The sequence below is a fragment of the Ambystoma mexicanum genome, chromosome 11, assembly GCF_040938575.1.
Source record: "Ambystoma mexicanum isolate Mex_15411 chromosome 11, UKY_AmexF1_1, whole genome shotgun sequence".
Lineage (NCBI taxonomy): Eukaryota > Metazoa > Chordata > Amphibia > Caudata > Ambystomatidae > Ambystoma > Ambystoma mexicanum.
The window spans coordinates 457,257,849-457,280,195 of record NC_090934.1 but is presented as its reverse complement, the minus strand read 5'-3'; the positions used below and the strand labels follow the sequence as shown (position 1 = coordinate 457,280,195).

The window sequence follows — 22,347 nt, the reverse complement described above, 5'->3', positions numbered from 1 at the left end:
GCTTCACGATGCGCTCGAACTGTCTTTTTATTTTGCAGGTACAAGTTCGGAGCGGCTGCAGGGTGCCGGAATGCCCACTGGGTTAGATGTGGAAAGGAGTAATGGCACGTGAGTATTAAAGTTCCCCAATGTCTTTAAACGCACCTTGTTTTGTCTTTCAGATGCGGGATGCAGCGCCGAAGGCCTCCGGAGCGTGCGAAGAGTTGGTAAGCTTTTGTCTTTCAGATGCCGGAATGCAGTGTGAAGACCTCCGGAGCGCACGAAGAGTAGGTAAGCCTTTGTCTTTCAGATGCCGGAATGCAGCGCGAGGCGTTGGTGACAGCCGATGGACCAGGTAAGTGAAGAGCTGTCACTGAAGACCGTAATGCTAACCTGTTCTTTCTTGTCTTTATAGGTGTTGCTGAAGACTGGATTCAGGATGGTAAGCCTTTTTCCTTAGGCCCAGGATCAGATGCAGAAGACACGATGAGCGTTCTACTGCAGAGGATGCAGAATAACGCAAAGCAAGATTCATCCATCAGGTGTGGTTTAAATAGCCTCCTGTAGTGCTTAGGTGTCTCCTTCCACAGCCACGCCTAGGTAAGAAAAGAGTTCCTGCTTTCCAGAAGAGTTCCAGTGTTCTGAATCTAGGGAGTGGCTCCTGCCCCACCCAACAGGAAAAGTAGTTCCAAACAGAAGAGGATCAGAGGCTCAACTGGCAGGCAAGTAAGCAGCATGGTCTGCTGCAGGTAAGTCCACCCAAGCATTATGAGCCCGGCGCTTCCAGCGCTGGGACTGGGCATATTTATGAGCCTGGTGCCACTGGCGCCAGGACTGGGTCCAAAAGGTCCCAATTGGGACTGGTTGGCACTCGGAACTTGTGTTATGGATCTGCTTCCAAGGGAGTTGGGAAAACCCTGACCTTTTGAAAGCAGAGATCATGACACCTGCCGAAGTTTGGGACCTCTTGCACCGGGGACCAGTGAGTACTCAATACCCCAACCGGTGGCCCCTGGTGCAAGGGCCCATTTATATGCACAAGTGGCCCCTGGGGGCCCCTCTCCTTTCCACTGCTATTGCGAAATAGCAACTCCATCCCAAACTCTCGAACTGCCTCTGCCTTCAAGTGGAGGTCCTTCTTGAATAGTGGGAACCTATTGTTCATCGCCTCACCCACTTTCCTGAGCTGCTAGAGACCCCTGAAGAGACCCCATTTTGCCCATTGGAACAACCGCGTGTGCTTGCATTGCATGTACTATTAAGCACAAGGCTCCCCTCTTCTTAGGGCTTGGACTGCCTCTTAGTTAGGTGTATTGTCGATGTCGAAAGGGCCTAAAGATTACCTGCACTGCCTGTTTCCTTCCCCTCTAGGTTGTCAACATATTTCGTGCAGTTAACCCTTTGGACCCCAATGGTCTTGTATATATAATGTATAGATTGTGAAGTGTTGGTTTACTTAGTGTTACTGTGATTCTTTTGCTATGGTCAATGTTACAAAGGCCTTGTAATAAATGTGTATATATTTTTAATATAACACCTGCCTGGAGTAATTTGTAAGTGCCCTTGCTCTGTGTGCTCATTGAGGTCTTTCAGTCACCCTCACCCCTCCTCAGACTTAGTCTTGACCGCCTGCCAAAGCTACCTTGATTGGTCTGGCTTGTCCAGAGGTTACCCTGTTCCAAGAAACTAGGCTGGCCTTCTGAACTTCTGCCCACCAGGTCAGAGTTTAGAAATCCATCTTAACAAATTGGTGGCAGTGGTTGGATAGGACTGAAGGTATCCAGTGTTGCATACTAGTGAAGGCATTTCAAGTTATTCCTACCAGGACACATAGTGAATTGTTGTAGTATAACTGGAATAAGGCCATAGTCCTATCTAACAATATGGAAACAAGTACCTTGCTAACTTTAAATGTTTCTAAATCTGAAACATTGAGAAAGATGTGTGCTGAGAGAGGTGTCTCTGCTCATGGCACAAAAATGAAAATGATCCCAAGAATCCTAGACTGGCAAGAAGCCCAGCTTAGTGCCATAGCTTCTGATGACCGTGCAGAATGAGGTGGGGTTGCTCCCACTGGCAGAACCGGTAGTTCTGCCGCTGTACTGGTTCACAGAGACAATGAGGATTTGGGGGATGTAATGTCTAATGTTTCCTCTGCCAGTGCTGAAGGTGAAGCCATGCTTGAATTGAAGAAACAAGAACTGCTGTTTAGGCAGAAGGAGCTTGAATTTAACATGGCTAAACTGAAGATAGAACAGGCAAGCACAGGATTTATTGGGAAGGTGGGCTCCTGTATAGTGAGCCTACAGAGTCTACAGAAGGAGACCATAGGAGGTTGGTGGTTCCCCTTGCTGTCAGGCCCTTCCTCCTGCAGCTGGCGCATGAAGTGCCCCTTGCTGGTCACCTTGGAATATCAAGAGAACCAAGCAAAGGTTATCCATGCACTTCTACTGGCCCAAGATGGGGGTGCAAGTAGAAAGTCACTGCAGGAGTTGTGTCTCATATCAAAAGTCGCCCAACAATCCAAGCTCCACTGGTACCACTCCCAGTCATGGGGGTAGCATTTGAGAGGATAGGGATTGACATTGTTGGTCCCCTTTACCCCCAAACATCCTCAATCAATAGGTTTATCCTGGTGCTGGCCGACCATGCCACCAGGTATCCTTAGGCCATCCCATTGAAAACTGTCACTGCCAAGTTAGTTGCAAAAGCTTTGCTTGGCATATTTACTAGGGTTGGCTTCCCTAAAGAAGTTGTGTCTGACAGAGGCAGCAACTTTATGTCCAAGTATATGCCTGCCATGTGGAAGGTTTGTGGTGTCGCCTATAAGTTTTTATCCGCATACCACCCACAGACCAATGGTCTGGTTGAAAGGTTTAACAGAACCTTGAAAAGCATGATTGGGGCTCTGGAAGAACCTCAAAGAAGAAAATGGGATCTTCTGTTACCATGCTTACTGTTTGCCTATAGAGAAGTACCCCAAGAGGGTGTCGGCTTCAGTCCCTTTTTTACACACAACTGTTTGGTCACCCTGTAAGGGGACACTTAGCCATAGTTAAGGAGGGATGGGAGATGCCCACTCCCCCCATTAATACCAACGTAGTGGACTATGTGCTAGGGCTCAGAAAAAGGATGGCACTCCTGATGGGTCTGGCTAGTGAAAAATTGAAGGCAGAGCAAGCTCTGGTGAAACATTGGTATGACCAGAAGGCTTCCCTCATCAATTTCACACCTGCTCAGCAAGTCCTGATCATGAATCCTATAAGACTTCGAGCTCTACAGGACAAATGGTAAGGCCCTTACACAGTGGTGGAGTCACTGGGTGAGGTCAACTATTTAGTGGACCTTGGAAGGGCTGGTCAGGCTCCAAAAGTGTTCCATGTAAATAGGCTGAAGGCTTTCATCCCAAGAGTTGAAATCGCTGCACTGCTGTTGGCTTCAGATGTTGAGGAGGAGGAGTCAGAACCTCTTCCTGACCTGTTCCAAAGCAGTCCTTCAGACAGCTCCATTGAGGGTGTCCATGTGGCTCCTCACCTGACTTCTGGTCAACAAGCTGAGGTGAAAAGTTGCTAAGGCAATTTTCCCCCTTATTTTCACAGTCCCCTGGTTTGGCACCTTGGTGCAAACATAGCATTGACACAGGAGACAGTGTACCTACCAAAGGTAGGGGATACAGAATGTCAGACAAAGTAAGGTCTTACATTAAGACAGAGGTCAACAAAATGTTGGATCTTGGGGTGATTGAACCCTCCAGTGGTCCTTGGTCCAGCCCAGTGGTTTCGGTTCCAAAGGCAGGTACTACTGAATTGAGGTTCTGTGTGGACTACAGTGCTCTGAATGCTGTCACCAAGACAGATGCCCACCCCTTGCCTAGAACAGATGAGCTGGTGGATACTCTGGGTGCCTCCAAATACCTCAGCACTTTTAACCTCACTGCAGGCTATTGGCAAATAGCCCTTGCAGAACATGCCAAGGAGAAGACAGCTTTCTCAACCCCAGAGGGCCTTTACCAGTTTAGGTTAATGCCCTTTGGGTTGAAGAATGCCCCTGCCACTTTCCAGAGGCTTGTGACTCATGTGTTGAATGGGTTGGATGAATTCTGTCTTGCATATTTGGATGATATAGCAGTTTTCGGTGCCACCTGGTAAGACCATGTGAAACACCTTTGGATTGTGTTACAGGCTCTTCAGAAGGCCCACTTGACCATAAAGGCCAGTAAGTGCCAGATTGGACAAAGATCAGTGGTCTACCTTGGACATGAAGTAGGTGGAGGGAGGATACAGCCTCTACCCAGTAAAGTACAAGCCTGACCTACCCCCACTACACAGACCCAAGTGAGAGCCTTTTTGGGACTCACTGGGTACTACCAAAGTTTCATGGCAGACTATGGTACCATAGCCGCCCCTCTGACTGTTCTCACTACTCCAAAGAAACCCAAGAAGGTAACTTGGTCTGAAGAGTGTGAGAAGGCCTTCAATGGCTTAAAAGACTCCTTGCGCCAGGCCCCTGTTCTCAGGGCCCTTGATTACCAAAGACCTTTTATTGTGCAGACAGATGCCTCTGACACTGGGATAGCAGCTGTATTATTGCAAGTAGATGAGAACGGTAACGAACACCCTATTGGCTTCATTAGTCGCCAGTTTAAGGACACAGAGCTCAGATGGACCACCCGCAGAGAAAGAATGTTTCTCGGTTGTGTGGGCCCTAAGGAAGCCGAGGCCCTGCCTCTATGGGACCCACTTCACTGTTCAAGGTAACCATAAGCCCTCATGTTCATTAGCCACTTTAAGGGAGAGAATCCAAAGTTGCTTAGGTGGTCCATAAGTCATAGCAATGCTGATGGGTTTTCCAGAATGTTTAACCCACCTGAACAAGAAACTCATCCAGGGGTGGATTAGTTTCCCCTGTCCTCAGTATGGGAGGGACGAGTGTTAGGAAAGATTTCATTATTGTTTGTAATTTTCCCTCCATGTGTCAACCCCCAAACTTTTTTCTGCTGTTTAAACACCATTGACTGACTTTGCCAGAGAAGAACAGCCTTCAGCTGCACTCCTCTGGGCTTTCGCTCACCTTTTATGGGGAAACTGACATGCCCTTAAGACAGTCAGTACTGGGAGACTTTGTTTCCTTTAGTCCTTTCCTCATGTTGCAGCTTTTTGTGCAACATGTAACAAGTGTGCAATGTATCTTACCATACAGCACACGTGGGTCTATAGACATTTCCAAAGGCCCTAGAAACTCTTGGTGGACTTTTTATGAACTGTACAGGTGTGTCATGGACAGGACTGGTGGCAGCTATCGTTTTGTATTATTAAGAACCCTTTCCTGCCATGTTAACCGCGTTTGGCACAAATAGGTGGCCTGGTCCCGAAATGGCCATCCCACAAGGTTCTTTGTCCTGTCCCTTGGCCATCTTGCCCCTTCACCTTCCACAGGTCGAGTCGACCCGGGCCAGTCCTTATTTGGTCATGCATTTTCCTGCAAAACGCAATGCTATCGCGGGCTTCTGCATGCCTTGTGTGTGTGCCTCCAGGATGTGGGCTGGGCTGTCTGTCCCCAATACACATCCTGGGTGCCAGAGATTCTGGAGTGCCCTGAATGCCTGAGACCACTATGGTCTGTGATTGGTCCACGTATGGAGTGTGTGTAGATCTCTCAATGGGTCCTCTCAGTTTTGGTGCGATGGGAACTTTGGATAAGAGTAGGCTGAAAACACCACTACCATGTCGATCTCCTGAGTTCTCATTGAACAAAGGATAGGATCCAAGTATCCTGCAACTACGAAGCTGAGTCGAGGAACCGCTGGTGACCCGCTGGAAGGTTTGGCACCCTGCACCTGCTGTCGTGCCGTGGGACCCCTCTGCATCTGATCGTCCTAGAAGGTCTGCGAAGGCGCTTCGACCCATTAGAATAGTGGGACCAACTATTCTCTGCACCTTCACCAAAACCTGCAAGTAAGCTTTCTCGGAAGTGTCCCTGGGCCAACCAGTAGGCTCACCAGCTTACACAGGACCTTTTCTCTGTCTCCGCCGTCATTTCGAGGAGGCCCTCGAAACTTGGTATACTGCTCGCTCTGTATCCACGGCACCCTCACACCGAATTTCGTACACTCGGCGTTCCCAGGTCTGAAGTGAGACGAGTGCGCCTGGACCGGAGTAAACGCAGTTACCCTGCTGCCCTGCCGCGGCAACGTCCTTTGCAATTTCACTGCATTTGTCACCCTGCTGCCCCTGTAGCCTGCTGCAGTGAAACTGGGTTGATTCATCCACCCGGAGTGGAGAAATCGCCACTGTCCCGTTTGGGGATTTTTGCTGTATCTCAGAAACTAAAAGGTGCCGAGATGTCCTTTTTGCCACATTCGAACCTGCGAGCGAAGTGGACTGACCTACCGAAGTTTGGGCCCTCTTGCATCGGGGACCAGTGAGTACTCAATACCCCAACTGGTGGCCCTTGGTGCAAGGGCCCATTTTTACACACAAATGGCGCCTGGGGTCCCCTCTCCTTTCCACTGCTATTTCGAAATAGCGACTCATCCCGAACTCTCAAACTGCCTCTGCCTTCAAGTGGAGGTCCCTCTTGAATAGTGGGAACCTATTCTTCATCGCCTCTCCCACCTTCCTGAGCTGCTAGAGACCCCTGAAAAGACCCCATTTTGCCCATTGGAACAACCGCATGAGCTTGCATTGCATGTACTATTGAGCACAAGGCTCCCCTCTTCTTAGGGCTTGGACTGCCTCTTAGTTAGGTGTATTGTCGATGTCGAAAGGGCCTAAAGATTACCTGCACTGCCTGTTTCCTTCCCCTCTAGGTTGTCAACATATTTCGTGCAGTTAACCCTTTGGACCCCAATGGTCTTGTATATATAATGTATAGATTGTGATGTGTTGGTTTACTTAGTGTTACTGTGATTCTTTTGCTATGGTCAATGTTACAAAGGCCTTGTCATAAATGTGTCTATATTTTGAATATAACACCTGCCTGGAGTAATTTGTAAGTGTCCTTGCTCTGTGTGCTCATTCAGGTCTTTCAGTCACCCTCACCCCTCCTCAGACTTAGTCTTGACCGCCTGCCAAAGCTACCTTGATTGGTCTGGCTTGTCCAGAGGTTACTCTGTTCCAAGAAACTAGGCTGGCCTTCTGAACTTCTGCCCACCAGGTCAGAGTTTAGAAATCCATCTTAACAATAGGCAATCATAATAGATCTTTTGGAGGAAGGTTATCAAGAATGTCCGTAAGATTATCCTTCTAATATTCAACTACCGGTCTACTCCAGCCTAAATACTCCATCATCTTGCCAAAAAAAGATCTATATGAAGCATCGGCACGCCCAGTCACATCTGGCGTGGCAAACTCCACAGCTTGTGCAGTATCTAGACCACTAGCATCCTTCAAGGTTGTCAGTAAGCACGTACACAATAATGGGGGAAGGTGTGTCGACACTCTGCCCCGAACCACAGAAGCCAATGTAGTTGACCCTCCACCCGTGGTTGGCACAGATACCCGATATATAAACACAGGATACCACGTGGCAGCCAGTGGGGGGAATAGGGTTAGGGAGAGGTTGTGGATGGGAGGGGGGATGTTAGGAAAACCAGATAGAGGAATAGGAAATGCCTAGGTTGGATAGGACCGGGGAAGTAACGGGAAAAAACCCTACACTGTCTAATATCTTGTGGAGTATCATAGACCAGAACACAAAAGTCAGTACATCAATTAATACCCCTTAATACAGGTCAAATGATGCCCTTTCTAGAAAAAAACTTGCACTCCCTAATACTTCTTGATACAGGCACAGGTTGTCATACACTTACATGGACCACATATATGCAAGCGAAAATGAAACAGACTCGGGGAATGTCATCCCCACATGAAGAACATAACTCATGGCCCAATGGGCAAGCAGTAGCACACTTACAAACATAAAACATGTATGGCCATAGCAAACCCAAACATTATATTGTGCTCCTGGGCACAATCTGAGTAATCGAGTTAGCAGCACTGATACTCAAATGAAGTCTGTGCATCTTTCCAGTGCTAGTGCCCCGAAATAGAAGCACCAATACTCTACAAAATCAATAGCACCTGTCTCACGTTCTATTTTCTCTCTCCGGACCCTAATACTGAGAATACATGAGTTCTACACACATAGGCACTGCACATTACGAGTTCTTCCTTTTTTGCAAATGGGGATACCATGAATCTAGCCCCCACATGAACCCGTAACATTAACGAATTCAGGAACCCTTCCCGCACTTATCTTTTCGCCCGGGAAGCTCGCAAACCTTCGCAGACGTAATCCTGCTCAGCCGTGACAGCAGTGCGGGTCCTCTTCCAGCCGTTGCACCTTCCAAAGGGGCCGCTCAGGGAAACATAAGGTACCGGCCGAGCAACCGCGCGTGTTCTCTTGTCACTGCCATCCGCTCAAAATGTCTGCTCGGGGAGAAACACAAATGCAGGCTCGAGCAGTTTCATCAATCCTCCGGCATGGCTTTGCCTCACAACCCAGAATCAGCCACACCTGCCGTGCGCCGTTGGCCCTTGATAAGCTGTTACTAATTAGTGTAAGCTGGCCACACGCATGCACGGCAAGAACTACTAGTAGTTGCCCAAGAGGCTGCCCAAGAGGCTGCTGGGAAAGGTAGTTTCTTGGCCTATATAACGTTCTTTAAGCTGAAGTCCCCGACACCTCTTCCGTCTCCCCCATCCAATATTCCTGACAAAGGTGTCCTCCAAGTCTTTCAGTCTTGATTCCCTGGAGATTAACTCTTCTGCGCCACCTAGAGTACCATACTCCAAGCCAAACAGAGACTTGGGAGTATACTCCTTCACCTCTTCCTTTTCATAAATAGCTCATCGACCTGAAGAAGTTCTTTTTAGATGGGGGCTTAAAAGCCTTTTGACGAATCATTCGATGGTTTTGATGTCAATTGCTTTGACGTTGAAGAGCTTGCCGCTGATTCCTTCGATGGAGCAGAGGTGGAAGGAAGTGACTTTCTTTTGACTCGAGGAGTGAAGTCCCTCAACACCTCTCAAGGAAGCTTTGAGGACTTACTGACCTGGCTCTTAGGCACACAAGTAATGTATTTAGACAACACTCTGTCGGCCTCACAAGGTGCAATGATGTTGGAAGCATTTTTCAGTTCACTCGAAGGGGTGGGTGGAGCTGCTTCCACAAGCACCTCTAACATTTTGAGGCAAAAATCCTCCCTTTCTGCTTTGGAAGCAAATTTACTGGGAAAATGTACCCGTTTGCCATAGGACGAGGAGTTTGAGGAAGAATATCCAGATCAAGGACGTTGCTTACTAGATCCTCTTATGAGAGGACGAGTGTTGAGATATGCTTTTCGATCTAGAGCGATTACCATGTTTACTGCACATTTAAGCCCTTTTGAGGTGAAATATACCGCTGGCTTTTCTTGTCTGACAACCTCATTTTAGATGGGGTAGTGGAAGGAGTTTGGACAAAGGCCTACCTCGGATGAATTTCCCCTTCCTCTTCCTCTCCTTCAAGGCCTTAACAGTCATAGAATGGCACGTGCCACAGTCGTCGACCTTATGGCCCACCCGAAGACACCATAGCCATATTTGGTGTGGGTCCGTCGGAACACCTCTTGAATCCGGTCTTCGAAGTACACATCTTGAAGATTATGAAGAAATGCAGTAGAATTTCACTGAGGTGAAAGAACTGTGCATTCGGAAAAACGGAACTGAGGACCCAGGCACTGTGCGTGCTACTTATACCAGCGTCGACATGACTGCCGAGAGCGGGATGAAAGCTGCAGAGGGTCCACATGTCGACGCACAGCACCCTTGCTGTTGAGAAGTTTCTGAATCTGCAAGCAGGATATCGGACATATTAAATTTGGGGAACCTGTGGGAGGAACATCCATCAGAAAGAACATTACCAGGGGTAAGTAATTTAGTTATTCTCCCGTTTAGTGAATTAATCACTTTAATGCTGAAGTCTTCTTTGATAATTCTCTCTTTCCCATTGGGAAAGCTCTCTGACGAGGGTTTGAAGAGGTTCAGTGATTTTTCCAGATTTCCACAACACTGCTATATAAAATTCTCTCAGAGGTAGGGTGCTCTAGAACACCCGGAAATATCATGACTCATGGATCATACCAATTTTTTGACCTGTTGGTTCTTAAATCATCTTCAGGATACTTCTTTGGGTATGAAGCCTGCGTTGACTATATATACTTTGATTTAATGGAAATCACAATAGCTTCTAAAATAAATTAATGGGCTTGTACATATAATGGCTATACTTAACACCCTAAGAGATTGTTAACACTGCATGCAGTGCAGTATTCACTACATGTGTGTTCCAACATTGCTTGTGATGAGCAATTTCCCTTGTGCAAAGGTCTCCAGTACAATCGCTAAGACCAATCTTCAATGTGTCATTTAGACAGCTCTATTTCTCTCTTCAAATGGATGCCTGCTGAATCAGTTGCTATCAAATATAATGGATTTATTTTTCCTTCTTTTTTTGCAAAAATAGCATTTATTTCTGTCGTACATAGGTATTTCTGATATTGTAATGTAGCTTTGTTCTACTTCTTCCTCTTCTTCATGGCTGGAGGTAGACGGCTTTGGCTCACATTACTGCTCTCCATACAAACGTTTGCTTCAATCCATGTTTGCCTTATGAGCACATTGCTTGTAGCATTCCGAATGCTATGATGCTTTTACATTTTTCAGTTCTTCAGGTGTTAGGTGGCCTAATCATCGACTTATGTTCAAGTATTAATTATTGTTCCACTTGGGTCTCTTCTTAATACACTCTAAAACCTTTCCATAACATTTTGGATGAAGCAAAGGTGATTTCTTTCTTTGTTGACATAAGCTACAGAAGGAAAAACCTGTTATCCGTTTTCTTTTTTGGCTGATGGTGGAAGTTCTATTTTTAAATGACTTTTGATATCTGGAGGTATCGATGTTTTGAAAAAAATTATTTGACTAGAAGATAAAATCAAATTTCACGCTGCAACTTGTCTTAAATAATTTTCTAATTTTCTTGCCAATTAGCAGAGCCTGTAACAAAATAGAACAGGATTTATTTTAGACATCATGAACAAACAAACTGCGAACAGAAACGTCTAAACAAAAAGAGATGTCCAATTCTTTTAAGGACCTTCTTTATTCAGTTTTTCATGGTGAACAAAAAAGGTCCTTAGGAAATACTTCATAGAATCACTCTGAAAGGAGTTATAGATCAAATTCTGACTCTTAAATTGTAGCAGGGGCCATCTTGGATTAATTATGTCACAAATGCCCCCTGCCTCAAATTCAGTTAAAGCACCTGGTAATGCATGATTACATGTTTCATTTGCAATGCACCCACTGCATTAACTTCCCTTCATTCAAAATCCCATAGAATTACATATGCCTCTCCATTAGTATTTTCCCTTGTACTACAACAGCTTAACATTTCCACTTTTTAGTGCCAGTGTTGATGCTTTTCTTGTATCAATGAATTGTTCTGACCTTAATAGAAATGTTAAACCACTGTATGAAATGGATTTACGCAATTCGCTTTTGTGTACGTACAGTTAAGTGTTCATCGCTAGTTTTAGCTCTTAACATTTATTTGAAATGCCCATTCTTTTCCACTACAACACTTTGAATGTGGTTCTAAGTGTGAATATGAGGGCCTAACATTATAAGTACTGCAGGTAGTTTAAAGCATTGCGTGGACTTTCAGTGGTTCTCTGTGAATATATTTGTGTTTTACAGTTGAAATATTTCTCTCCACTTCTGTTTCGCAGTGACCCATAAGGTCCTTGTTTTATAGTTATGGCTTCAAGTACAATGTGAAAGAAACCTTGTTGCTTAAAAATATACGCTTGGCCTTTTGATGCCTTAGAGCACTCACACTTGCCACTGGTTGAGAATATACGTTAATTTGGATTTCTTTTTACGTTGAGCAGCTGTCTGCAGGTGGCGACTAACCTGTAGCTGCCTTTATCGGGCATGTAGTCGGAGACAAGACTTGCGTGTTGTATCTGACTTGGTTCAGCATGTTATTTTTCAGTAATAACATTATGCCCAGTTTTTATAGTATTTATTTTCTATATTAACATTCAATGCTTATTGTATTTACAAAATTCAAGTCCTATGGAGTTATCAAGTCTGATGTCTGTTAAGAATCCAGTTTATGTTTTACTTTGTTGCTAATGATTTGAAATGCCTAAAAGGGTGTCAGGATTTTCCTCTGACCAGGAGCTACTCACCGTGATCTAGGAGCTATTCAAGTCTACTCCCACAAATGGAGTACATGAAAGGTGGCAGAACTGGCTTTTTTTTGATCTGTGGCATGCAACCAAAAATGCACGTCTTGAATCCCTCATTTGTTGCGGTGTTCCTCTGTCTTGTATGCTATTGCTCAATATTTCATTTCAAGCCTCCGGCTCTGGCCATATTTCTCTACATGTCTTTACTTTTGACATTATGTTTAGACTGCTTTTCCTTGCTGCTCTCATTTAGTCCTTGCAGCTGCAACATAACTCTGGCCCTACATTTATCGCATTAATCTTTGTTATTGGCCCACTTTCAGCTGCACCTCCTCTGAGGCATTCTTCCTTTCGTCACCTTCCCCCAGAAACTCAATGTCTCCAGAGCCCTGGTCCTCTTTAGGCTGGACTACTGCACCAGCCTCTTCCTCAATCTCCCTAAATGTTCACTTCTCCCCCTTCAACTAATCCAGAATAGGACTGGAGAATCTCTCCATTGTTTCCCGGTTCCTGCAAGGATCAAATTGAATACCCTCTGCATCATCCACAAGGCTTCTTTCTGGGGACTGGGACCCAGCTACATCCAACTCTCTCTCCCTAAATACCTCCCTGCTAGAGCCCTTTGGTCTTCTTGCCCCAACTCTCTGTGCCATAAAACACTGATTCCGGCCCTTCTGGACTTCGTGGTCCATGATGCACTGCAACATCAGGTCAGTGATTCTCCCAACATGGCCGATAGCACGGAAACGCTGCTCTCTAGTGTTTACGCACAACGTGCTGCTTCCTAGAAAATAGGCACGCCCCGCGGCTCTGCGCGTCTCAACGCTACTGTTCCGAGTTGTTCGGCGTGTGTATCGTTTCTGTCTATCAGTGCTATTTTCCAGTTACCTACCTTTTCCTCCTTCCTGGAATCCCCTTCTTTTTCCTGCCTTGCTTCTGCCAGGCCATTTTCCCTTTCATCCCGGACTCCGTCTTGTGCTCGGTGCCACGGGCTCCCCAGCACCCTCTGAGCATTGGACACCTGTTCCCCTTCCTTCCTGGATTCCGCCGCCGTAACCTTCCTGGATACTGAACGCAACTCTGCTTAAGGCAGTTGGCACTCCTCACACTGGAACCCGAAGACTCACGTCCTTTCCTGTACAAGTCCCGATCAGTGAGGAAGAAGGAAGAATCTCCCAAGAAGACCGCAATCAAGGACAAACGGGTAAGAAAGAGGGAAGGGTGTGACAGATTGAGACGCCAAGAACCCGATATCGGAGTAGACATGGAGGCTGCAGTCCAAGACCTCATGAGAGGAATGCAAGAATTAACTACAGAGGTTCAAAATCTCAAGGCCGAAAATGCAGCATTAAAACAACTTCTCTTGTCCCAGGATTCCGCGTTCAAAGAAAGCGCCCTGGTAAGGGGTATAGTGGACAAATATGATGGCTCTTCCAAGTCCCTGTGTTCCTTCCTTGACTCCTGCCTGGTACATTTCCCGTTCAAACCCTACTATTTCTCCACGCCCCAGGCTAAGGTAGGGTTTATAATATCTCGCCTCACTGGCAATGCCTTAACATGGGCGACTCCCTTGGTCAACTCGGGAGACCCACTCCTGGATAATTACGATGGATTTGTAGTAGTCTTTAAGGCCACGTTTGATCGACCAGAACTCGTCTAAAGCGCCCAGGAAAGACTTCTGGAATTTCAGCAAGGGAGTCAGGATATGCTTACTTACGTGACTCGTTTCAAACAACTAGCTAAAGAAGCTGATTGGTCCCAAGAAGCTAGTTTCACCCTATTCCGAAGAGGGTTGAATGACGAAGTCAAGTGTGAGTTAGCCAGAGTGGCCCGCCCAAGTTCCTTTCAGGCCTTAATGGACTTATCCCTGCAAATCGATTTCAGAATCCAGGAGAGAAAGGCAGAGATAAGAAAAACAAAGACAACATCCCCAAAGACAACCGTGGAATACCCTTGCCTCAAGGATGCACCCATTCAACATTCATCAGACCCTGAACCAATGCAGGTGGGTGCCTTCCGTGGACCAATTTCTCCGCAAGAAAGGATCCGTAGGATCAATACTGGACTTTGCATGTATTGTGCTTCTGATAAACATCTTGTAAGAGAAGGCCCAATGGCAGCACCTAGGCGTTCGGGAAACGCCAGCTTCTGATCCTAAGCGGAGCACAGCTTCGGGAGAAAGATGCCTGCTCCGCATCCCTTCCTTCCTTAAATGGTCCCAGCCAAAATACCTTAGTGGTTCTCCAAACGATCTTGTCACCCACTGAGAAAGATTCATTTCCCATCCTGGCTCTAGTGGACTGCGGTGCCATGGGAGTATTCATAGACCATGACTGGGCTGTCGGACACAATATTCCTCGAGAACCCAAAGAAATAATACAACCTGTCGAACAAATTGACAGGAGACCATTATCTTCTGGGCCTATTACTCACCAAACCAAGGAACTACTGCTTTTGATAAACAACCACTAGGAAAAGCTCCGCTTTGAGATTATAAAGGCCCCTCACTACACCATGGTGTTAGGAATGCCCTGACTCCAGAAACACAACCCGTACACCAACTGGTCAGCTGGATCCCTATTTCTAGGTTCTGAATTCTGCTTGTCCCCTTGTTTGTCTCAAGACTCACTGCATAACCCTCCTGTGAACTCCCGGAATTCCGGACAATCACCTTTGTGTGTCCAACATTACCCAAGTGCCTGAGATTTATCAGCCGTACTCGGATGTGTTTTCAACAGCCATTGTTCAAGCTCTTCCACCCCACAGACCTGAGGATTGTGCATCGACACAGATGCTTCAGTTGTAATCTCATTCGGCAGAATATTTATACTATCTGAACCTGAAAAAAGAGCCCTACGACAATATCTGGATACCAACCTGGCTAATGGAACCATTCACCCTTCAAAATCTCCAGCCGGTGCTTCTCTATTCTTCGTACCAAAGAGCTTCGACCCTGTTTGGACTACCGCGGTCTCAACCAGTGCACTCTCTGATAGTTACCCTCTACCGCTCACATCTTGGAGGCAGTTCGGGGTGCAGTCGTCTTCACCAAGCTCGATCTTCATGGTGCCTATCACCTCATTTGGATAAAGGAAGGTGACGAGTGGAAGACAGCCTTCAGAACCCTTTTGGCCATTTCGAATATCTGGTAATGCCCTTCGGTCTCGCCAACGCCCCTGCGGTCTTTCAGTGGTTCATGGATAGATTCTTCTCAGATATGCTGTTCCTTTTTGTCATTGTATACCTGGATGATATACTGATCTATTCCAACGACCCCCAAGTCCATCAGGAACATGTAAATGCAGTTTTACAATGACTACTAGAAAACAAACTCCTGGCCAAACGAGAAAAATGTCTCTTCCATGTCCAGATCATTCATTACCTCAGATTTTTGCTGAGTTCCAAAGGAATCGGAATGGCTCTTGCCAAGGTTGACTCCATACTCTCTTGGCCAGCGCCTACTATGGTAAAACATATTCAATCCTTCCTGGGACTTGCACATTTCTACACAAAATGTATCCCTACATTTTCAGACATAGTGCATCCCATAGTCGCACTCTTAAAGAAAGACACACCGTTTAATTGGTCTGCTGCTCAAGAGACGGCCTTTCAAGAGATAAAACGAAGATTCACTCAAGGTCCCATCCTGGCTCAGCCTGACATAAATAGGCCCTTCCTGGTGGAAACAGATGCCTCAGACAACGCCATTGGGGTGGTTTTAAAACAAGAATTCGAAGATAAGGTGGAACATCCTATTGCCTACCTATCCCGAACATTGACTCCCAGCGAGACCCACTACTCTGTCCTGGAGAAGGAACTACTGGCCATCCGACAAGCCTTTACCGACTGGCTCCATCTACTTTTGGGGGCCAAACATCCTGTGCAAGTGCGGACCGATCACAGAAACTTGCAAGTCCTACAGTCCCTGGAATGCAGAAATAGTCGTCAAGCCCGTTGGGCCTTCTTTTTTGTCCAGTACCAGTTCCGCATTCACCACTTTCCTGGAACCAACAACATAATAGCAGATGCCTTATCCAGGCCTCCTGACTACGAGCCTGTCGAAGCACGTGCCTTCCCAAAGATGTTTCCTGATGCCGTGTTTGTGGCCCAGGCCAATTCCTTCCTGAAAGACGTCCGAGCCGAAACACCTTCTTCTGATCTCTGGGAGGACTACATCAAGACTAATCAATAGAGCCTGGTTGCTAAGGATGCCTATCTCTTCAAGGATAAGAGATTAGTGGTACCCACACAAAGATTGAGAGACAAGATCATAAGTCTTTGTCATGATACCTTCCATTCGGGGCATCGAGGCATCACCACAACTCTCCACCTCATTTGGAGACAATTCTGGTGGCCGAGGATGATCGATGGTGTAAGAACTTACATCCAAACCTGCGCTGTTCGGAATCAAAACAAGTGTGATAACAGAAAACCTGCAGGTCTCCTACACCAACCCGCATTACCAACACGCCCTTGGGAGACAATCGCCACAGACTTCATCGTGGAATTTCCACCATCCAGGGGATATACAACTATAATGGTTACTATCGATCTGTTCACCCATATGGCTCACTTCACACCCTTGTACAAGCTACCATCTTCACTTGAATTGGCAGGGATATTCTTAAAACATATATTCAGGCTTCATGGATTACCTACCAAGATCATCTCCGACCGAGGACCTCAGTATATATCCCAGTTCTGGAAATATCTAGGCCAAATGTTAGGCATCCAGCGTGCATTGTCCTCAGGATATCATCCTCAGACTAACGAAGCAACTGAACGTGTAAACCAGACCCTGGAACAATACTTAAGCTGTTTTGCAACCAAGGTCCAGGATGATTGGTCACTTTTTGATTCTGGTAGCTGAATTCTCTTACAACAACTTTGATCATTCGGCTACCAAGACCAGTCCCTTCTTTTGCAGTCAATTCTGCTACCTGTTCTACCACATCCTACCCCGGTACCCTCAGTTGATTCCCCGGATTGAAAGAATGGTAAACGTACATAGGGACGCCAAAGATCACCTGGAGAAAGCCAGGATAGAAGTCAAGAGATATGCAGATACCAAGCAGAGACCCAGCCCTCAATATGAAATTGGGGACAAGGTCTGGTTATCCTCGAAACTCCTACCTCGACATCTACGACCAAATAAACTGGCTCCCAAGTATTATGGACCTTTCTCCATTAAGGAAATCATCAATCCAGTGGCCTTTCGACTTCAGCTTGCAGAATCCTGGAAGAAGATACACCCTGTCTTTCACACTTCTTTGTTGAAACCGTATGTACGGTCCGCCAGATCGACTCCTAGACCTAGCCCCATGCTTGTCAATGACCAGATTGAATTCGAGGTCTGCAGGATATGTGATTCTAGATACAGATGGGGTCAACTCCAATACTTAGTGGAATGGTAAATATCCCCCCCCTCAGCGAACGCACATGGGAACCAGTCTTAAATATGAATACCCCCTGTCTAGTGCAAAGGTTCCATCCAGGCAAACCCGGTGGATCAAGATTTAAGAGGGGGCATGCTGTCATGAACCACCGATTCCGGCCTTTCTGGACTTCGTGGTCCATGATGCACCGCAAAATCAGGTCGGTGATTCTCCCAACATGGCCGACAGCACGGAAACACTGCTCTCTAGTGTTTACATGCAACGTGCTGCTTCCTAGAAAAAAGGCACACCCCGCGGCTCTGCGCATCTCAACGCTACTGTTCCGAGTTGTTCGGCGTGTGTATCGTTTCCGTCTATCAGTGCTATTTTCCAGTTACCTACCTTTTCCTCCTTCCTGGAATCCCCTTCTTTTTCCTGCCTTGCTTCTGCCAGACCATTCTCCCTTTCATCCCGAACTCCGTCTCGTGCTCTGTGCCGCGGGCTCCCCGGCACCCTCTGAGCATTGGACACCTGTTCCCCTTCCTTCCTGGATTCCGCCGCCGTAACCTTCCTGGATACTGAACGCAACCCTGCTTAAGGCAGTTGGCACCCCTCACACTGGAACCCGAAGATTCACGTCCTTTCCTGTACAAGTCCCGATCAGTAAGGAAGAAGCTCCCAAGAAGACCGCAATCAAGGACAAACAGGTGAGAAAGAGGGATGGGTGTCCAGGCAGAGAGTGGGGGTAGATCTCGCTCTTCCGCATCAGCCTCCCTCTGGAATGGCCTCTCACACTTGAGTTCCGGAAGCTTCTCACGACCCTCCTCTTTGCTTCTTCCTACCCTCTCTCCCCCTAACCTGCACTTGCCCTACCGGGCTCCCTCCCCCTTCACTAACCTGGCTGGACATGCACCCCTTTGAGCCTATCCACCCCGTCCTCGCACTTAGCATGTGGACCTTCATTCCCCTGCACTCTCTGCATTCCCCCGGCATTCGTCCACCTGGCCCCCCGTTAGCACTTGCCTAGCCTAGGGGCCTGCATCGCCCCCCCCCCACTCCCACCCCCAGCACTTGCATGCTCTCCACTCTGACCTGCACTTCCTTTAGCTCCTTAGCATTAGCACATTACGCTCTGACCAGCACTTCCCTCCACATCCCCACTCCCCTGCACTTCTTGTCACTGCACTTGCACGATCTGAACTCACAAGGCCTAGTAGGACCATTTTTGTTAATTCTTCATCTAACGCTGCCCCCCCTCCCCCACGCACCCCCGTCTGACTTGTTGCGCCTTGAAACACCATTTGCTGTATAGGCGCATTATAAAATACCCAATAAATAAATACTTTTTAAAAAGGACTATCTCTTTACAGCCTCATTTTTATTCAGCTTTGCTGACACCTCTTCTGTCTTGCACACACTTTCGCCTGCTGCTGAAATAGGGGCAATACATAGCATTCACCAAATTTAAGGGATGCATAGGCTATCCCTATAATATGTAAAGGCAGGTAACCCACAACTACAAACCACAGGATATTTTAATCATTTTGTACATGTATGTGAAAGAATGTTTGGTTACATGAAGACATCACAATACAAACAAAGAAATAATATAAAAAATAGCTACACATCTAGAAAGAATGGCACGTGAAGTGCAATGAGCTTTGTGTGCAATATTACAAAGTGCTAGGGATAAACAATGTCCCATTTATATAGCAAAGGGGTCTATTGCACAAAGCTATTAATTACTCGCCTCTTCAAAACTTCCTTCATAGCTCAGTCTTGAATAAACGAGTACTACGTTGTATAAAGTGCACTGTGTTTCAAGTGCAGTATAGCAAAGTTCAATGAATAATCATTATATACCACAGATGTGTCTTGTACAAATCACTCTTCCATCTTCAGATTCCTTTATAGCTTAATACTGAAGAAATGAGAGTCAACTAGTTGAGCTAAAAATGGACTACTCATATTGTCTTTCTATTTTGTGAGTTCAAACTGTTCTAATAGTTTTGACATCTTCAGCAACAATTCATAGTGCAATGTCTTCCTCAGTACTCGGTGAAACAATCTGTAATGCAAACAAATGTGTATTTACAATGTATGTGCACCATCTCTACTTAATATACAAAGTTCTAGAATTATTTGCAAACTCCTAATTTACCTTGACATACATTTGTAGAGTAGGCTGTGAGACCCATGGCTCATAGTTTCCTTTAGAATACAAAAATGCATTATGGGATCATGAATCTTGGCCATACTTCAAACCTCAGTTAAACTATCAACTCCAGAAAAAAGGTGTCATACTGCTCAAATACCTTTTTATTTTCTTGGTGGAGATAAACTCTCAATCTAGTGTCAATGGAGTCATTCTCTCGTGACTCCCAAAGGGGTTAAACTAGAAAAAATAAATTGCATCTCAAAGGCTGTACAAGCCTCATGGACTGAAGGTGTTGACCAATTCCAAAGGGTCACAATGCAGCTCTTTCTTTTGGCCCATTTAACAGGGTTCATGTTCACTAAATTAATCCACGTTCCTTAACAGTCCTGTAACCGTTCCTGGTTATCAAGCGATACCTGTTTTGTGCCCTTGGAATTCCTAACTTTCTATTTTGCAAATAAAAATGAATTGCTTCACATTTAATTGCTAGTGACTTACATGAAACCTGAAGATTTTAGGCACTATATGTAAGCTTGATAGAATATCTGAATGGCATGAACCACATTTAAATTCTAGGCCTCAACCGTATGTGTGTCTAGGCACCAAATTGTCTGCTATATTACTCTTTCAACATAAATTGAAGCCTATAACAACTGCTTGTGGTTTTTAGGACTACAGCAGTGGCTCCGATGACGACGAGGGTCCAGAGATGCTGCAGGAAACTAGACTCCTTCAAAAGAAGCTTAAAGAAGGAAGAAATTAAGTTCCAGTGGCATGACTGTGCACAGATGGTATAGCGACGGCAGCAGGTAAGCAAATGTACCTTTTTCAGGTGCCAACATTCTTTGTTGCACAGTTAATAGCAGGTTCTACTTCACCAACATAGTAAACCCACACCTGTTGGTCTGTCTGGTTACCAGTGTTATCACACTGCAGGCCAGGGCTTAAAATGTGCACTTGCCACTAGCAATGTGCGAATAAGAAATGATGTGCTGTTCGTACATTTAAAATTGAGGTGGCAAGTGACTTTTTAAGGCTGGCTAGTAGCTTGCAACTTACTCCTGCTATAAGCTCTCTGGGGTCCTAGTCGGTAGAGCAGGCTTTTTGGGTACCTTGTCTCGTTCATAAGCTTTGCTATCCACAGACCCCGGCAAACCCCGGCAAACATCAGTCTCGTATAGTGTAGGCTATTGATTCAGTAGCTCCTCCACGCAGTCCTTCTGTTGAGGTGTCCTCTTTGTGCATGAGGGTCTTTGCTTGCCAGCCAGTCTAGTTTCAAATCCGACGATGGTCTTACTTCAAAATGACAGTGTTCTGCATAATGTTTTTAATTTGGTCATATGGGCCAGTGTACCGGCAGTTGTTGCCTTGTAAATGAGGCACACGGTTTTCAAATCTATCTTTGTGGTGAGAGGTAACCAGTTTAATTCTCACAATGTGGGGGTGATGTGGTGGAATTTCCTAGAGCCAATGATAAGGTGATCTGCGGCATGGTGGCCTGCTTTGAAGTGGCCAGGAGAGCAGCCGCGGACCCTATGTGGAGGGCTTTACAGCGTTGATCTGCAAGATCACGATGTCCTGCACCACTGTTCAAACTTCTTGGTAGGAGGAAAGGTTTTTTCGGAGTAGAGAGAACTGGTACCAAGCTCTTTAAGCCTTTATTTTGTTATATTTGGCAGGATAGATCGCTATCAAAATGAATCCTACAGATTTTGCAGATTGGGCGAGGAGATGGTTGAAGTGCATTTTGTCCAGCCACCTTTTCAGTGAGTTTCTACTTGGATGGATGGCCCAGGAGAGCACATTCAGTCTTGATGGGGTTACGTTTTAAGTTGGCACTTGGCATTCATGTTTGAGGAGTTACAAGTGCAGGCGAGCAACATCTTTTGGGACCTTGACCTTTTAAGTACAGCTCTATATAATCTGTCCAGTGGTGTATCTCTATGTTGAGGTGGTCTTTGCGTGAGCCCACTGGTTCCATATGGAGCTAAAACCAAAATTAACCACTGTGATTTATAGCTTCCAGTACCCTAATCCTACGTAATGTTCTTGACAGGTGGACTTCCTCTAGAAGCTATGAACGTACATTCCTGAATGTTTGTGTGCCTGCGGTTCAGTTGGATGGATAATGGAGGCTTGAGTTGAGCTCACTGAAGGTAGGAGAAGGTGTGGAAGCAAACTCAGGAAATCTAGTGATAATTCCCAAGGAGAGGAATATTTACGATAGAATGACCATCAGACGAAGGTCTTTAGAACCATTAGTGCCTTTCCTATCCACATTTGTAGGGAAACTGGGGCTTATTGGAAAAGAATGAGTAAATATAACTTCTAAGGGCAGTAACTGCAAGGTAAGACAAAGAAATGTACCACCATTAACTCTGTCCAGTTTTCAAGAAATTGAGATAGTCTGATGAGAAGGGATGCAAAGATGTCAATGTTGTGAATACCTTACATTTCTTCAAGCGGAAGTTGCTTGACCAGTGTATAGTAAGTTTGGTCCAGAAAATATTTAGATTTCTAGTGTGCAATGACTTGGGTGTGGCCTAGAAGGTGGAGTGCTAAATTAGTTATTTTATCATACAGAAAAATGCCAGAAC

At 45.9% G+C, this 22,347-nt stretch overlaps 1 protein-coding gene across 4 annotated transcripts in view; it reads left to right on the top strand.

Annotated features, from left to right (window-relative positions):
• Positions 1 to 22,347, top strand: part of PRDM11 (PR/SET domain 11) — an 804,858-nt gene that overhangs the window by 89,040 nt on the left and 693,471 nt on the right. For 3 of the 4 annotated variants that reach the window (XM_069623303.1, XM_069623298.1, XM_069623299.1), the window contains exon 1: positions 20,425 to 20,559. Coding sequence is in view for 1 of the 4 variants with exons in the window: in XM_069623301.1 (XP_069479402.1) it covers positions 20,525 to 20,559 (35 nt within the window). In the remaining 3 variants the exon portion in view is untranslated. Of the gene's footprint in view, positions 1 to 20,420; positions 20,560 to 22,347 lie in introns of those variants that run through there. The other variant, XM_069623301.1, reaches the window with a different exon arrangement.